Source organism: Mustela putorius, unplaced genomic scaffold (genome assembly GCF_011764305.1).
Source record: "Mustela putorius furo isolate JIRA1106 unplaced genomic scaffold, ASM1176430v1.1 tig00537227_pilon_pilon_pilon, whole genome shotgun sequence".
Classification (NCBI taxonomy): domain Eukaryota; kingdom Metazoa; phylum Chordata; class Mammalia; order Carnivora; family Mustelidae; genus Mustela; species Mustela putorius.
The window spans coordinates 27,004,712-27,024,062 of NW_025422368.1; the positions used below are offsets into that span (position 1 = coordinate 27,004,712).

The following is a 19,351-nucleotide window of genomic DNA, read 5'->3' on the forward strand; positions in this document are numbered from 1 at the left end:
ATAAAATACAAAACAGAAGCGCAGAAAAGAAATAAGGAAAAAAAAGGAATAAACCAACCACTGGAGAAATTTCGTTCTTCATTATTAAAATCATCTTACCTACTAAAGTTAATTATTGATCATGTCAGTTACAATGTCTTGTATTTTAAAGTATCTCTCAGTAAAGAGGAGTTTTTTCTTCATGGCTTATTATAAAAACTTACAGAGTTAAACTGAGTATCTGGGAAGGCCAAAAACATTAGTTTTTCTTAACTAAGAACAAAGCCACGAAACAGCTTCTTTTATTTTCTAGTAAGACTAGATTTATTCAATACCCTAAGTAAAAGTTTTGATTATAAGTATCCAACAGTATAAAAAGTACAAAACAGATTTGTAGATTTCTAATATATTAATACAAAGTGCATGACTACATACAGTACATCCTACAGGCAAAGAGGTGGAAGGGGAAAAAGAAGACTGTGGTTGAGGTCTAGTAATAAATAAATAAATACAGAAGTAGAGATGATCCATATTATAGTATATTCTACCACCAACACTGTAGCCAAAATGTACAAAAAAAAAAAAAAACCATTTCAAAATAACAGGAGGAAGATGATAATGGCTGGGACTCTTGTAATACACCTCAAAGGCTGTGGGAGAGCCAACCCAACTCACTGTGTAGTCTGTGCATATGGTGGCTTGTAGTTTTTGCCATAAGGAAGAAATATAAAATTTTAAGTTTAGATTAAGAACTATAAAACTATAGGGTGCCCATAAAAAGTGGCTCACTCCTTACTGTTATTTATACTATCCAATTTTAAAAATCCAGTTTTAAAAATAAGCACTGAGTTATGTTACTATAAGGCAGGCAAATGATCCTCCCTTATGATGAAAAGTCTGAACTGGTGGTATGTTCTTCCTGAACATTTAGAAAAGAGGCAATGAGAGTACTTTGGTTTGGGTTCAAATAAAAGGCTTTCAAAAGAAGACTTTAGAACTGAAGAGCTCCATGTTCAGGATTTATCATTGAGTATCTCAAGGTTCACAATGCCTGACTACAAGAAGCCAAACCTAAACCAACCCACTCAGCATTAACACACACCTCTTTTCTTTTAGTAGAATTTTACTTTAATATAGTGAAAAGAAACCCAAAACCCTAATAGATTAAAACAAGTCAAACAACCACTCTACACAGATAAAACCTTCACAAAGGTCAACTGAAGTAATCCAGAGCTAAAACTGAATTGTGCAGATTTTCAATGAAGTCACCAGTCATGTAACACAAACAAAAGTCAATTATTTACACACTAGGCAAGCCCTCTAAGAAATGTGCCCCAAGAAGCATTAACCTTTGTTTATTTGTGTGTGCCATCCTGAAGACTTGCACATTTTTTCAGATAATTTAACCTTTTTAATAGAATGTGATCTCTACCATGTGGTAATGCTTTGGTACTATTCCTTTAGGATTGCTCATCCTAAAACTTGACATTTCCCCAGAGGAGCTTTGATTCTGTTTTAGAAGTTTCAGTATAGATTAAAATCTTTATCAAATATCAATATGGAGGGAGGTGACAGAGGATGCAACATATACAGTCAAATTACCTCTCTGTATATTTAGAAATTACTCCTTCAAGGTATTTGCACCAGAGAGCTCAGTCTGTCCTGCTTCATATTCAGTAGTACAGGTTTGAATCATCAGAACCTTGGCAAGACCTTATTATTGCAAAATTATTAACAACTACCTCTAGGGGCAAGTCCATGTTACTGAGTTATGACAAATTTATTATCATGTAGGAAACAAGTATAGCCAGCCATCTTAAAAAATGCCCCAACCACTGCTTCTCAATATAGAAAGACTAAAACTACATACGTTTATCATACAACAAATCCCATCTCTGTCCCCTGAAATTCCCCTAGTTTCATTCATTAGAAGGGGATTAAGAAAAAAAAAAAAAAGACTTAAAGAGCACTTTACAGCAGCATTCAGCTTTCCTATGAGATACTCAGCATCTTAAATATTATGTACACTTTTTTTTTCTTTTAGTAAGCTAGACACTGGCTTCAGAGTTTGTGGAACTGGAGAAGTAACAACCCATTCAAAACTACTCTAGAAATTGTCTTTTGGCAGAATAGCAGGTATCCAAGTTAAAAATAGGAGGGTTTTGTTGCTTTGTTTTCTTTGCAAAATTTAAATCACTTTTGTTCCCCTTCTACCTAATCCTCAGTCACCACTCCTGAGTGGAGATGGGCAGAGGCTCTGGCCCCTGCTCCTCCGGCTTCTCAGCAGCTGTTTTCTTATTGCTGCAGCAAGGCTTGAATAGGTGCGTGTCGATGAGGACTTCCCCAAAACGGCCTTTATAGATAATCCCACAACATATTTTCTGTCTAAAAGAAAAAAATGGGAGAGAAATAGATTAATAAGGTAGAAAACTATTAGTACAAGAAAACAAAGGGGAAAAAAATCTACATCCTTATAACATCCTTATAAGTACAGGATGAGAGCGAACTTTCCAACTGAAAGGCTCCTAGAGAGACCCCCCCCATTAGCTAAGTTATGTGAATTACCCAGGCCCCTTAAATGTCACACTGGAAGCTTATTAAATATTAAGGGGGTCGGGAGTCATTCTTAGAGACAGCAGTCAGGTTCAGAAGCTGCTCCTAACATTACGAACTGTTTCCTTTAAAAATCACTGACTCTTGGAGGGGAAAAAAAACAAACAGCCATCATAAACAGGCGGATACAACTGGTAAATATAATCAAAATACAACTGGTAAATATAATCAAATATACATAAACCATAAAAAAATGACAGTACAGGGGCGCCTGGGTGGCTCAGTGGGTTAAAGCCCCCGCCTTCGGCTCAGGTCATGATCCCAGGGGCCTGGGATCGAGCCCCACATCAGGCTCTCTGCTCAGCAGGGAGCCTGCTTTCTCCTCTCTCTCTCTCTGCCTGCCTCTCTGCCTACTTGTGATCTCTGTCTGTCAAATAAGTAAATAAAATCTTAAAAAAAAAAAAGACAGTACAACAAAACATCCATGGATCACATAATCTATGGAAAAAAATAATGACGTACCCCTGTATGTCCCTCTCCAATCCCACCCTACCCCATCTCATTCTCTCCGCCCTCATTTTAAGCTTATCACTGCCTTTTTCCTTTACACTTCACAGTTTTACCACAACTGCATCTCAACATATACTGCTCGGTTATCTCCTATTTAAAAGAAACACATATATGGAATCACGCTCTATGACACAATTTTTTTTGCTCAACATTGAGGTTCATACCTATTGTTATAGCTTTTATTGTATTTTATGTATAGTATTCTACCAGTTAAACATACCACAACTTATTTATCCACTCTGCTTTTCTGTAACTTCCTCTACTACAAATATGCTACACGCATCAATGCGTACCTAAATGTTTTCTATATTATGCTACTGGGATACAGAAATGGAAACATGTTCATGTTGACCTGTAAATGACAATTATCTATCCATGTGGTTCCCTTGTATTCCTATTTACTTAGGGTTTTCTTCTAAACTTTGAAGAAACATTCAAATTTATCAAGCATCTTCAAAGTACTGCTAAGATGATAAGCATTTTCCCCCTCCTTTATAAACTGTCAATGTGACAAATTTCTATCAGTTGATTTTTATTTTTTTTTTTTTTTTTTTTTTTTTTTTTTTTTTTTTTTTTTTTTTTTTTTTTTAAAGATTTTATTTATTTATTTGACAGAGAGAAATTACAAGTAGGCAGAGAGGCAGGCAGAGAGAGAGAGAGGAGGAAGCAGGCTCCCTGCTGAGCAGAGAGCCCGATGCGGGACTCGATCCCAGGACCCTGAGATCATGACCTGAGCCGAAGGCAGCGGCTTAACCACTGAGCCACCCAGGCGCCCCTATCAGTTGATTTTTAATGTTTAAATCTTATATCCCTAGAATAAATCTACTCTGGTCATGATATACTCTTTTGGTTTTGAAGTTATGTCAGCTTCACAGAATGCTTGGAGCCTATGCTCTCTTTTACTCATAATCTAAAAAAGCCAATGCAAGATCAGAATCATTTGTTTCTAGAATGTCTGGCAGAACTTGCCTAAATGTACCTGGGGTTTATGGAGGGAAGACTGACCAATCAATCAACTTATTTTAAGACTATACAGGTTTTCTATTTTTTTCTTGAGACAATTTAGGTATACTTTTTCTATTAATGTATCCACTTCACCTATATGTTCAATTTAATGGCATACAGATATTTGTAATGTCCTACTGACTTTTAGATTTTTTTTTTAATTTATTTGTCAGAGTGAGGAACAGAGAGAGAACACAAGCAGGGGGAACAGCAGGAAGAGGGAGAAGCAGGCTCCCTGCTGAGCAAGGAGCCCAATGTGGGGACTTGATCCCAGGACCCTGGGACCTGAGCTGAAGGCAGATGCTTAACAGACTGAACTACCCAAGAGTCCCTAAAATTTGTTTTATTTATAGCTAATCTCCCTTTTTTTATCCAAGATACTTATGTGTATTATCTTTCTCTTCTTTATGTGTTTCATCTCTAGCAGTTTTTTTTTGGTCAAGTCTTTTTCAAGATCCAACTCTTATCCTTACTGATCCTATTCACTGCATACTGGTTTTCTATTCCCTGTTTCTACTCTTATCTTCAAGACCTCCTTGCTTTTATTTTTCTTTGTAGTGGGCTTCATTAATCTTTAAACTGGATACATATCATTTCATTTATTTTTAGTCTTTCTTTTCTAAGCATTAAAGACATTAACTTGGGGCGCCTGGGTGGCTCAGTCAGCTAAGCATCTTCAGCTCACGTCATGATCCTAGGGTCCTGGGATCCAGCCCCACGTCAGGGTCCCAGCTCAGGAGGAAGACCTGCTTCTCCCCCTCCTGCTCTCCCTGCTTGTGCACGTGCTCTGTGCTCTCTTACACAAGGTCTCTGTCAAATAAATAAATAAAATCTTAAATAAATAAATAAATAAATAAAGGCATTAACTTTCCCTCCAACTCTTTTAAACTTCATACCATTATGTTCTGATTCGTGTTATTTTTCAGTTACTCTTTATTTATAAAAATTTTCTCATTTATATCATACTTTCTCCTTTGGACTCATGGTTTCTTAATTTACAAATATATAGAGGTTTCCTACTTTCATCTTGTTTTGTTAGGTATATTTCAGTAATTTTTAAGCATTCTGCCCTCCCCTTTTTGACTATGGAGGTTTTCACTCTACCTATTCTTTTAGTGGTGACATGGTTCATCTAGTCACAAAGTTATTCAATGTATTTATTCTTAACATTGCAAAGGATGCTAGGATACCTTAACTCCTATCACTTTTATTGTCTAGACTTAAATGATACAGTTGTCTTGTAATTCTTTCTCTCTTTTCACTCCCACAACTACTCTTATTTCAAGCAGTCAGTGTTTGTTTAAATCTACCTAAATGTTTGCTACTTTATCTACCCTCAGAATTTTATTTTATTTTTTTTTTTAAACAGATGAGCTATTTGCTTTATTTATTTATTTTTTTTTACAGATTTTATTTATTTCTTTGACAGAGAGAAATCACAAGTAGATGGAGAGGCAGAGAGAGAGAGAGAGAGGGAAGCAGGCTCCCTGCTGAGCAGAGAGCCCGATGCGGGACTCGATCCCAGGACCCTGAGATCATGACCTGAGCTGAAGGCAGCGGCTCAACCCACTGAGCCACCCAGGCGCCCCTACCCTCAGAATTTTAATCTTGGATCTTTTTCTACCTGTAGAACTCCCATGTTTAAGGTCAACTTGGCAGCTAATTCTCAAATTTTTTTTCCCAGCCAAAAAGTCTTGGAGCACCTGGGTAACTCAGTGGGTTGAACCTCTCCCTTCAGCTCAGGTCATGATCTCAGGGTCCTGGCCCACATCGGGCTCTCTGCTAGGTGGGGAGCCTGCTTCCCATCCCCACCTGCCTGCCTCTCTACCTACCTGTGATCTCTGTCAAATAAATAAATAAAATCTTTAAAAAAAAAAAAAAAAGTCTTATGCCCTTATTCATATAAGATAGTTTTTTTTAAAAGTTCATTTATTTTAAGTAATCTCCATATCCAACATAGGGCTCAAACTCATACCCTCAAGATCAAGAGTCCCATGCTCTTCCAACTGAACCATCCAGGTGCCCCACACAAAGGAAACTTTTGATACATATAATTCTAGGTTGAGAGTTACTAACCCTTGGTCCATTAAGGATATTAATCTATTGTTTTTTTTATTTCCTTTGTTCATGCTGAGAACTCAGCTTTGCATGTTTGCTGTTCCTTTGAAAATAATGTCTTTTTTCCCCTCACTGCTTAAAGATGTTTTGTATGTTCCATAGTTTCACTGTAATAATAAGCCATCTATGCGAGAATTTTCTCTATCATGAGATAAACGCTTATTATCTCACTTTCGTTAGTCTTCCCAAATCTGTGAAAAAGAAAAATCCTTAATCACTTTCTCTTTGACTATTCTTTCCTGGTCTATTCTCTCTTCCTTGACTTTGGGGGTCCCACATACACTTAGCAGTTTGGTCTCTGATTATTCCTATTAATTTACTTATGAATGCTATTTTTAAAGACTTAAAAAGAACATGTGTTTCTAGCTTTTACTTTTTTCAGTGAGAGAACTAGTCAGAGAGCAGTCACACTAGTCTATTCCATTATAGGAAATTTAGGTTCCCTAATGTGATTTTTATTTTACATCAATTTTAATAGGAAAGCACACAAAATCCCAACTCTCAGCTCAATTCTTGCTTAATCCACCTCCAACCATGTGTGCTACCAGCTGTTTGCCAAATGCCATTTAATTGCTAAGGAAGTGGGAAACCATTGCCTGTAATTAAGAAGGTATGCTGGTTATAGAGATATTTTGTTGCTTTTACCTTTTCCAGTATGTGAGATCTAAAAAGGAAAAAACTGGCGTTCTGTTAGAGCCAGAGGCCATCTCTGTATCTGAGCCATCATCTGACTGGTTACTATAGCAAGGAGACTGAGCTGGGGAGGCACTTGAGGTGGTACTGTGAGCATCAGAATCTGTAATAAAGACAAAAAAAAAAAAAAAAAGTATAATTTCATTATATGCAACTAAGGTTCAGCATAAAAACTGTGAATGAATTAGTAAAAAAGAAAAACAGAATTTATTTTCTATTTACTACTAGTATTTGAAGACATTTGTACTAAAGTGTTTTTGAAAGAAAATGAGGACATAAGCCTCCAGGAAGATAAGAATAGACACCTTGCCCCATTCTTCCTACTAATAAAGTACAACTAAAAACCCTGGATATTACATACAAAACAAACCTAAAGACTCTGAAAGCTGACAACAGTTAGAGAGCTTAACCCAAGGAAAGATGTAGTAGTGAGTTCCCTAGTTTTCATGGGTTTTCTTTTTGCCTCATAAATCACAGTCTTGAAGACAGAAAAGCCAGCAACCCAGGAATGCCAATAGGTATAGACTACCCCCCTCAAAAAAAAGTGCCAACAAAACCCTGCTCTTTAAACAAAAGGTCAGGAGGAAGTGGCAGCCTAATAAAGACAGGAAACTTTTATTAGACAATAATCACTCTATTCAAGCACCACAGAAAAAAGAGGCCCAATTGCACCCACCCCAGCACAGGCCAAGTAGGAAGCCTAAAATTTCTATCTTCATTAAGATTGGTATGAAACCTACAACTCTACCGCACTGTCAAAGGGAAGCATGTTAAGAGTCAGGACTTTCACCATGGCCCACCAGGAATGAATACCCCTACCATTTGGGAGCTTTAACTTCCACCCCCATCCCATTGCAATAAGGAACTCCTTCCACCTCAGGTGTCAGTGGAGCTGGGGGCGGGGGGGCTGGCTTTTAACACCACTAGGCAGTAACTTTTAACACTTCTGCTATAGGGGTGTCCAAAAAAGCCAGTAAAATCAAAGGTTTAAATAAGAAGATCCATAACATAATTTTTAAATGTCCAGGTTTCAATTTATTTTTATTTAAATTCAATTAACATATACTGTATTATTAGTTTCTGAGGTAGAATTCAGTGATTTATCAGGTGAATATAACACCCAGTGCTCATTTAAGTGCCCTCCTTATTAATGCCCCATCACCCAGTTACCCATCCTCCCACCCACCTCCCCACCTTCCCCCACAAGTTTGTTCCCTAGAGTTAAAAGTCTATTAATGGTTTGCCTCACTCTCTATTTTCATCTGATTTTATTTTTCCTTTCCTTCCTCTATGTTCTCTGTTTTGTTTCTTAAATTCCACAGGTTTCAATTTTTAAAAAATGTCTCAGGGGTGCCTGGGCAGCTCTGCCGGTTAAGTGCCCAACTTATGATTTCTGCTCAGGTCTTGATCTCAGGGCCATGGGTCTGGATCCCATTTTGGGCTCCATCCCAGGCATGGAAACTACGAGAGAAAGAGAGAAAGAGAGAAAGAAAGGAAGAAAGAAGGAAAAAAAGAAAGAAAGAAAAGGAAATGAAAAGGAAAGAAAAGAAAAGAAAGAGAAAAAAAGAGGGACATCAGGTGGCTCAATCAGTTAAGTGTCTCTTGATTCCAGCTCAGGTCATGATTTCAGGGTCCTGCGATCAAGCCCCATGTCAGGCTTTGTGCTCAGCAGGCAGTCTACGTGAGGATTTCTCTCTCTCTTTCTCTCTGCCCTTTCCCCTGCTTGTGTGCACTCTCTCTCTCTCTCAAATAAATAAATCTTAAAAAAAAAAAAAATCCCTTACAGGGGCACCTTTGGTAGAGCTTAGTTAGTAGAGCACTCTATTCTTGATCCTGGGGTCATGACTTCTAAGTTCTATACCCACGGCACAGTTTACTTTAAAAAATAAAAAATAATAATTAATTAATTAAGAAAAAAAGAAAGAATGAATGAAATAATTTAGTAATTTAAAAGCCCCCAGGGGCACCTAGGTGGCTCAGTGGGTTAAAGCCTCTGCCTTCAGCTCGGGTCATGGATCGAGCCCCGCATCAGGCTCTCTGCTCAGCGGGGAGCCTGCTTCCCCTCTCTCTCTCTGCTTGCCTCTCTACTTGTGATTTCTGTCTCAAATAAATAAATAAAATCTTTAAAAGCCCCCATATCTAGAACCAAGATCTCAAACTTAAAGAAAAGGTAAGCATATACTAGCACCAAAATGACAGAGATGTTAGAATTAACTAACCAAGATTTTAACAACTATTGACAAAAATGCTTCAGTAAGCCATCATGAACATGACTGAAACAAATGAAAAAAGAGTCTCTGTGAATAGATCTCAGTTTATAAAATAAACAAAAGCTACAAAGAAGAATGAAGTGGAACTGAAATTTGACCTGGGGGGGGGGCAACAAATGAAATAAAAAACTCAGTGGATGTGCTTAACAGCAGAATGGAGGGGAGAGAGGAAACAATCAATGAACTGGAAGAAAGAACACCAGAAATTACCCAACCTGAACAACACAGACAAAACTGAATAGAGACTTAGAGACCTCTGGGACTATAACCAAAAATCTGCATTTGTGTCACTGTAGTCCTGGAAAGAGAGAGAGGGCGGAGGTGAAAATGTACTCAAAGATATATAAAGGCTGAGAATTTGCCAAATTTGGCAAGAGACATAAACCAATATATTCCAAGAAGCTGAAAAAAACTCCAAACAGGATGTACTCAAAGCAATCAATACTAAGAATTTAATTTCTCTTTTTTTTTTAAGATTTTATTTATTTATTTGACAGAAATCACATGTAGGCAGAGAGGCAGACAGAGAGAGAGAGGAGGAAGCAGGCTCCCTGCGGAGCAGAGAGCCCAATGCGGGGCTCGATCCCAGGACCCTGGGATCATGACCTGAGGGGAAAGCAGAGGCTTTAACCTACTGAGCCACCCAGGCGCCCCAAGAATTTAATTTCTTAAAGTTTAAGACAGAGGAAAAAAATCTTAAAAGCAACCAAAGGAAAATACCTTACCTATAAAGGAAAAACAACAGATCTTAATTTCAAAAGGCAATTCATCAGATACAAGCTAAACATGACTTATTATTTTTGCCCTTAAAAGACAAGTCAAATTTACAAGCCAGAAAGTAAACCTTTTGATTGATGATCACCATGCTCTAAGGCTTTCATATTGCTATTCTCCAGTGACAACAATTTCACAAATAAGGGTTGAGCTTACCACATTCCCCACTCCCCATAAAGGTGGATAGAGCACTCATCTAATTCAAAGAACCAAATAAATCTTTTTTTTTAATTTCTTAAATTTTTTTATTAACATATAATGTATTATTAGCCCCAGGGGTACAGGTTTGTGAATTGCCAAGTTTATACATTTCACAGCACTCATCATAGCAAATACCCTCCCCAGTGTCCATAACCCCACCACCCTCTCCCTACCCCCCTCCACCAGGCAACCCTCAGTTTGTTTTGTGAGATTAAGAGTCTCTTATGGTTTGTCTCCCTCCCGATCCCATCTTGTTTCATTTCAAATTAATCGTTTTTAAAGATTTATTTATTTATGTGAGAGAATGAGAGCATGCAAGTAGGGGATGGGGGATGGGGGGAGGGAGAAAGGGTCTCAAGCAGACTCCAACTGGAGCCTCCATCTCCTGACCCTGAGATCACAACCCAAGGAAAAACCAAGAGTCTGACACATATCCCACTGCACCACCCAGGTGCCCTACCCAATCAATATTTATTAAGGATGTATATATTACATATCAAACCCCATGTTGTTTCCTACATGGCAAGAAAGACTGAAAAAAAACCTATGACTAGAGCTTACGGTGCTTTGTATTAACAAAAGTTTACCTACAAAATCCTCAAGAACAGCAGGCTTTAAGAAATAAGTCTCCTGGAATGTTTTTAAAAGGCTTCCCAAACAATTAGCAGCAGCAATCAGCTCAACGCTGGCGAAGAAAACTCACATCCTAGGAAGTACTTAATATCTAACAAACATTTGAAGCTGCAGTTTATTAGATCATTTTCTACCCATAAAAATGGCAATTTCATATGGTTTAATCTACCACTTGGGATACTAGGATACAACTAACTATATAAAAATGCTGTAAGGAAGAAAATTCTCTTCTAGAATGCAGGGCTGGAAATTCTTCAAAGAAATTACAATTTTTAAAATCTTAAAAATTGTGGGATTTGAAAAGGCCCAAAGGAGTAATTAGTTAGCATGGGGTAGATAGGGATGATGAGCAAAGTAGTAGAAGCAGAACACACTATGCACAGAAAGGGAACTGATTCAGCCCAAATATTCTTTGCCTAAAATAAGACTTCCAAGAGGCTCACTAGGGATTTTCAACTCTATTCCACAGCAACCAGAATTCACTGTAGATTTTAAGGATTTAAAAAAAAAAAAAGGAATAACAATTATATAGGAATTTGTTTTGTTTTATAAAACCCCTTTTAACTTGATTATCCCCATTTCTCAGATTAGAACAATATAGTTCAATGTTAAGTACCACAAGGGTCACATATTTGTTAAGTTTCAAGAATAGTAACTCAAATCCAGATCTTCAAGCTCTAGGTCTAATGTCTTTCCAGTATACCACACAAAAGAAAGCCTATCTCAGAAAGAAAAATAAAGGTCAGGCACATGCAAGATGCATGGAAGCAATATATAACCAGAGGTGGGAACACCATTTAGTGGGTGATGTATATAAATTCAAGTAACTCAAAACTGTGATGTTGCACACAGGTGCTGACAATTCACAATGCACATGGGAAAACTCCATTTCAGTCTAAGCCTACAAAGCCCACACACCTTTTTCAAAGGGACTTATTTTCAGTCTTCAATCCCTCCCTCCACAACACAGCTTTATAATATAAATCTAAAATTACAACGGACATATTCCCTTAGGTAAGGCAAAACTGAGTCAGGTATCACTTTCCCCATAATTAAAGGGAGGAGCTAAGAATATACATATGAATAATCAATTCCTTTAACCTTCAAGTGGTAGAAGAAAATAGCTATTTCCCAAATGTTCATTAAAACTTAGTAAGAATGGAGGGTAGAGTCAGTCTTTTGCTTTTCCCCAGGTGATAGCTGATTAAGAAGGGAACATACATGGGAATGCAAACTGGTACAACCACTGCAGAAAACAGTATGGAGGTTCCCTCAAAAATTTAAAAATAGAAATATGTGATCTAGTAATTCCACTACTGCGTTTTTACCAAATGAAAATGAAAACACTAATTTGAAAAGATGTACGCATCCCTATGTTTACTGTAGCATTATACACAATGGCCAAGATACGGAAGCAACCCAAGTGTCCATCTATATAAATAAATGAATAAAGATGGGGGGTGGTGGGTGTGCGTGTATGTGCGTGCACTCAAAATGTGCAGGAATATTACACAACCCTAAAGAACGAGACTTTCAAAAGAAGGTTTGCAATCATGTGGATAGAGCTATAGTAGAGCATTATGCTAACCAAAATAGGTTAGTCAGAGAAAGACAAATACCATATGATTTCACTTATATGTGGAACTTAAGAAATAAAAGAGATGAACATGGGGGTGGGAGTGAGGCAAACCAGAAAAAAGACTCTTAACTCTTAACCTAAGTAACAAACTAGGCATTACTTAAGGGTGGTGGTTGGGGGGGGAGAATGGGCTAAATGGGAGATGGGTATTCAGGAGGGCAGGTATTGGACAGAGCATTGTTCTTTATCATATGTACGTATGTATCATATGTAAGTAATAAATCACAAAATTCTACTCCTGAAACGAATATTACACTGTATGTTAACTGGAATTTAAGTCAAAACTTAGAGGAAAAAATGTTTTAAATAAAAGAAAAGAACACAGATAATTTAAATATACACATATCTGATAATACCTAAATATTTTACTACAAAGTATTACAATATTTTAGTTGAAGATTAAATAAATCTATCATCAGAGTAACTATAGGCTAGTAACACCTACTTAAAAAAAGCAGAGAGTCAGCAGAAGAACTGCAAAGACTTCAACGTTGTGAGTATTGATTATACCACCCTAGAGAGCAGGGTGGTATTACTCAAAGATCACAGGGCTTTGAAGTCAAGACAAACCAGAGGTTGAATTCATCTCTATCATTGTTACTAAGTGACCTGGGTTAAGGTTAAATCACCACTCTACTTCATATTCTAATCTCTAAAACAAATCATTGAGATGGCTATGTATGTAAAATGCTTGGTACATACACCAAAATGTCCAAGAGATGACAGTTCTCTTTTCCTTACTCTACCTTATCAGTATATTTAACTATCTTTTACCATTATTCTAGAACAAGCACTGGAGCACCTGGGTGGCTCAGTCAGTTAAGCATGTCTTCAGCTGAGGTCATGATCCTGGGGCCTTGGGACAGAGTCCCACATGGAGATTCTTGCTCAGCAGGGACCCTGCTTTTCCCTCTCCTACTCTCCCTGCTTGTGTTCCCTCTCTTGCTGTCTCCCTATCTCTTAAAAAAAAAAAAGTGTATAAGCCCATATTAGTTTGTCATTCCTTTCCTATTCCATCACACATAACACACACTGCCCCAGAAACCTCAAGTCCTAAGGCTAGCTTTACTGCAATCTGTGAGTTATGATTTCTGAAGTTACCTTCCTAAAACCTGGGCCTTAGTGTCATATCGTCCACTAATTATTTACATACCTTTTCTGCACATCTCTAGAACTCAATTTCTTTATGCATAAAAAACAAGCGAACAAGCTTGAAAAACCACTTTCTAGAAAGTGTCAGATAGTAATAATGAGATCTGAGTGGTCAGAGGGGTCTCCACACATTCTGAAGAAGTAGCTGGTCAAAGTACTTTGATGACATCAAAATTAGAGTTCCACAAGTCCACAGAAATAGCTCTATAGTACACAACACCCTCAAACACGTTTTTAAAATAAATTTAGCAAACCTATACATACCATATGCCACCCCCAGACAAAAATAAAAAACGATTCATAAGTACCTATATTTCAATATCAAACTTACTGTGACGTTTAAATTCCTTCTGTAGTTTACTGATCTGGTTGCTTTTTATCCTGTTTCCAGATAGAGTTTTCACTTTCTTTGGTTTCAATGTAGTCTTCAGACTGGGTCCTGCCCTTGCATCTACCACCTGGAAGAAAATACTGAATATTTAATACCATTAAAAAAAAACGATACCTCTTTTATTCCTTCAGTTCAGATAAATGCCTATTTGAAGGAGCCAAAATTGAGAACCAGCTTTCTAGTCAGAGTATTTGAGAGTCCACATGGACTTTTAATCATCACATGGTATTAAAAAATACCATGTACAAAAAATTGAAATAGATTTATATACAGCAAGAATGACCTAGGAGGTTAAAGAAAATCAAGCCTAGTAACAACTAACATTCCTATGAGACAGTGTTTTACGGTTTAAAAAACTTTCATACACTTTTGATTTTACCCTCACTACATAGTAGTAAGGGGACTATTTTTGTTACTCCAATTTAGGGTGAAGGAAAACAGGAGAAATTATCTTTTCTTATATTTCACTAAGCTAGTAAGTAAATGGGAAAAAAATGGGTAAGGAGGGGTACAAGACTCAAATCAAGGTTTTCACACCTATGCTTTATCCTTTTTTCCATTACATGCTTTAATCCCTGAGGTCACTTACAGGATGGCAATGGTATATTCTTACACCACCTAGCACGGTCGCTGGTTCAGCCCTGCATGGTATCACTTCTCATGAATTGAGTCACACTTGCTATTTGCACATTTCTACCCTTAAAAAGTTTGCCATCACCTTCAAAATCACAATTTGGATCATCTCTAAATAAAGCTAAAGAAAACTCCCTTTTTTATAAAATTTAAGACTCACAAAAACCTAATAATGTAACATGGTCACCAAACGACAATGTAAGGCTAGTGTCAGGAAAAAAGATAAATAAACGCCTCCTTAAAAAAAGATTTTGTATAAATGCCATAAATGTTCTGAAAGCTAGCATATAGAAGAATTAGGGGCACCTGGGTGGCTCAGTGGGTTAAGCCTTTGCCTTCAGCTCAGATCATGGTCTCAGGGTCCTGGAATGAAGCCCCACATCGGGCTCTCTGCTCAGCGAGGAGCCTGCTTCTCCCCATCCCACTGCCTGCGCCTCTCTGCCTACTTGTGATCTCTCTCTCTCTGTGTCAAATAAATAGATAAAATATTTTTTTAAAAAGAGAGAGAATTAAATAAGACTTAACAGTGTCGTTCTGGTCATTGAAAACCAGTGACAATGAGCAAATACAACACACATTTACATACCAGTATGATCTCAACTAGATCTAAGTACAGAGAATAACAGCTTCCCCATAATTAATCACTATGTGTTAGACTTTATACATATAATCTCATTCGGTTCTCACAAGAGCTATAAGATAGCTATTATCCTTGCACTTTATAAGTAAATGTAACTTGCCCAGAGTTCACAATTAGTAAGTGGTAATGGCAGGATTCAAATCCAGTAATTCTAAACCCTACTGTGCTCATGATGGTACCACAGTGAGTTAGGATAAATGTTATCCTAAGAGTTTAAAAAACAACCTGTGTCTAATTAACTGGAGGAATGTATTAAATCTAAAACACGAGAACGTACACAGCGAATGTCCAAAATGAGGATACTGGATATAGCCTTAGAGAAATGTTACACCAAGCTATTCTGCTTCTAAAAATGACAAAATGTTAAGTAATTATATCTGAGCAGTAACTGGTGTTTTTCTTTAGTTTTTCCACTTTCCATCTGAGGGACATACTATTTCCTAAATTGGGGAAAAACTAATGTTACTTTAAAGGTATAACAGAAAGAGAAAAGATGAACTAACATGATTCCAGTTTTTTTTTGATCCTGCTGGCAATTTCTTCCATCTTTTCACAAGCAGGACACAGGCATTACAGATGTCTCCTGAACGAGTCTCATGCAACCTGATAAGAAAACAACCAAACCTTTGTTAATTTCATCATTTACATTAAAGAAGTCATGCAGGAGCACCTGGCTGGCTCAGTTGGTAGAGCACAGAACTTTTGCTCTCAAGGTTATAAGTTCGAGCCCCACAATGGGTAGAGAGATTACTTAAAAAACAAAATGTTGGGGAGGGAAGGAAGAATTCATGCAATTACACTTCTTTTAGAAAAAAATACACCAAATTATACTTTACAGATGTAATTTCTAATTGTCCTGGGTGATCCAATTCCATTGTTACATTGTATAAATATAATTAACTCCTTGATCCAAGGAACCATTCATTCTATGTACTGCAATTTAGTCATTCTAAAATAACATTTTAATAGTTAAGTAATAGTAAAATTTAAGACCTAGAGGAGATCCTGGTCACCATGGCTTCAAACAATGTAGTCCAATTAATCTTTTTCAAGTGTGTAGGTACTTCCAGAAAAAACAAAATGCCACCTTTTAAGTAAACTAATGTATCACGATATTCTAGTTTTAGACACATAACTGGAGGCACTGTAATTTTTTCAAAAATGACTGTATCTGCATGAGGGGGGCGGAATCTATAGGACTAGCCACCAAGCTCTTTTAAAATTCTGTCTTTGAACAACTTTCATTTAGTGCACTATTATAAATACATACCCAAAAAATACCGGTAACGTTTATCTTGTATACCGTTAGAAACATTAGGAGAAAAATGTAATTTAAAAAGGCAAGGTCAGGAGAAACTCTTTGACAACCTTGAAAATATTACAAAATTCAGGATTAACAAATAAAAATTCAGTAAATATTTTGATAAAAAAAGAGAAGTGGTAAAAATAACTTCTAACGTGGGAAATGGTTCAACAGTGAGTATTTTATCCAAGCACTTGTCAGAAAGTAAATTCCATTTTATTAACCAGAGGTTTATTTTCAAGAGATAAATGAGGGGCACCCCAATGGCTCAGTCAGTTGAAATCCAAACTCTTCTTTTTTTTTTTTTTTAAAGATTTTATTTATTTATTTGATGGAGTGAGAGAGGGAGAGGGAATACAGGCAGGGGGAACAGGAGAGGGAGAAGCAGGCTCCATGCTGAGCAGAGAGCCGAGCCTGATGCAGGGCTCAATCCCAGGACCTCAGGACCATGACCTGAGCAGAAGGCAGATACCTAATGACTAAGCCATCCAGACGCCCCTGAAATCCAACTCTTAATTTCAGCTCAGGTCATGATCTCAGGGCTGCAAGATGGGAGTCCCACCAACTGCGTGCGCTCAGTGGGGAGTCTCCTAGAGAGATCCTCTCTTACCCTCCCTCAAAATAAATGAAGAAATCTTAAAAAAAAAAAAAAAAAAAAAAAGATAAATGAAGAACAGAATCATAAAATGAAACATACCCTGACAGACTTCAGGGCAGAACATTAAGTCCTATTATTATCCTCAGGAGGCTGAGTTAAAATCCATTTCCATAATTTAGAAAAACAACGCAAAGAACAGAAAACTCAGAGAACAACCACTAATAAGAGAAAATAAGACTAAAGTCTCTCTCTATATATTGAAGTTAAATACAAGAGTTAGTTTGGTATAACTAAGGGGCTTCCAATTTAGTAGTTCCTTATAATCTGGAAAAGAGTAAGTGGTATTGTTTGATCCGTTTTCAAAGCAAGAACCTTAAAACAGCCTAGATGAGAATGCAATGATTTAATTTATTAGCACATTACTCCAACTGCCTGCCTTGCTTGGAAATATTTCGTAAGCTGTTATCTTTTTCAACTTAAGAATGGTAAAAACATCAGATGATCTTACCCAAAACAGCTCTGGAAGTCCTTTTCATAGCGTTTACTGTCAGTGAATCGAGAACTGGAGGACTTCGCTCTGCAAATACAGCAGCCCTCTATACTTCGGTACATCTTTGGCTTGTGAAAACCAAACATCTTTTCTTCTGGGCAATAGTCTGTAAAGCCAAGGGAATTGACACAGCTTTGTTTAGGGCTGTAACAAGGAACCATTAAAACAGAATTCTCTGCTCCACCCCACCCCCAACAACTTGATAGTACATGATCAAGCCAGACAGGAGGGCTCTGGGGAAGACCTCCTCGATCTACCTCCATTCTTGGCACTAGCATGCATTTCAAGTGTAAAAAACACATAGAATACATTATATGTTAATTAGAAAAAAGAAAATGGAAAAAAAAAAAACACACACAAAATAGCTCAGTTATTTAACAAGGCCTCTACAACACCTCCTTTTACCCTCTTGGCAACACTCATTCCAAAATTGAGGGGAGGGAAGCATTTTTTTTAAATCAACTTTTAAGTAGAAAATATAACAAACTCTCCCCACTATAAAATGATGGAATCCTACACAATGAAGGACACATCCTAAAATTTAAGGTAAGGCACCCGCCCTTCTGTTTTGTGCCTTTGCATGTATATGTTTCCCTGCTGGGGAAGTTTCGAGCATTTACCATGACCACTATTTGATACTAAGAACACAAGTAGCTCAATATGCATCAACCCACAATACTCTGCCCTATGGGAAGTTAAAGGGGATTTCTTCTGTGATAAATGGGAAGTTCTAAGCCAGCAAGTTGACTTTGAATTCAAACTACTGCAAAGAAGATGTAAATTTCACAAAAATCCAGGGTCAGGATTCAAGAATAATAATTTTGTAAATCATTAAGATTAATTAAAAACAAGCTCATATTTCCTGACAGCTCTTCTATGAAGACCCATCCCTGAGAGCAGTAATAAATACTGAGAGGCAGAAGTCCAATAAATGCAGGTGAGATAAATTTTGATTCTCATGATGAAAAACATCTCAATAAAGGAACAGTTCTAGAGCTTACATGTAGCAAAAATGTAGCTGGCAGTAAATACCCACCTTAGAAGAAATTTAAAATATCCAAACCAAGAGACAGTTTCACCAGAACATCTGGTATTCTTTTATGGTGTCCCATTAGAGAGAGACTAAAAAGTCAATGAATATAGAAACTAAATCCCAATGGGCAAGTGTTAAGAATCCAACTACAAATCATCACAAAAGCATCACAAACAGTATCAATAAGAAAAACATTATTAATACCAAGTAGACTGGTACCCATAGTTTTAGGAGTCATAACCACATAACCAGCTCCTTTTAAAGCTCTTTTAGATACACACTGAAATAAATAGGAGTAAACAAAAACTTTGGTATGTCTTTGGATGATCTGTCTGATCCCCATTCCATCTCAATTCTGGTTAGTTACAAAAGCAATTCACAGAAATAACCAAATACCCAAGCTGTGTTATGTGTCTGAGATTGAGGGATTCTGAAATATGGACCGAGGATTTAGGATTTATTTTTTTAAAAAGTTTTATTAGCAAACAACTAAACACTCAAGCTTTCCTTTTAAAAAGGGTCTATCATTTATCAAGTGTTCTTCTGAAATGTTTTTGTTGGTGGGGGAGGCAGGCAAAGAAGAGAGATGGAGGCCAGGTGGAAGGCCACTGATGCA

The 19,351-nt window shown here is 37.2% G+C and overlaps 1 protein-coding gene across 4 annotated transcripts in view; it reads right to left on the reverse strand.

The window, feature by feature from the left end:
• Positions 1–279: 279 nt before the first annotated feature.
• The window catches only part of SINHCAF (SIN3-HDAC complex associated factor), a 31,872-nt gene continuing 12,800 nt past the window's right edge, over positions 280–19,351 (reverse strand). For all 4 annotated transcript variants that reach the window (XM_045072987.1, XM_045072988.1, XM_045072990.1 and 1 more), the window contains exons 2-6: positions 17,661–17,808; positions 15,755–15,854; positions 13,919–14,045; positions 6,871–7,021; positions 280–2,364 (exon numbers count right to left, since the gene is read on the reverse strand). In XM_045072987.1, the coding sequence (XP_044928922.1) occupies positions 2,205–2,364; positions 6,871–7,021; positions 13,919–14,045; positions 15,755–15,854; positions 17,661–17,788 (666 nt within the window). In that variant the 5' untranslated portion in view covers positions 17,789–17,808 and the 3' untranslated portion in view covers positions 280–2,204. The remainder of the gene's footprint in view (positions 2,365–6,870; positions 7,022–13,918; positions 14,046–15,754; positions 15,855–17,660; positions 17,809–19,351) is intronic.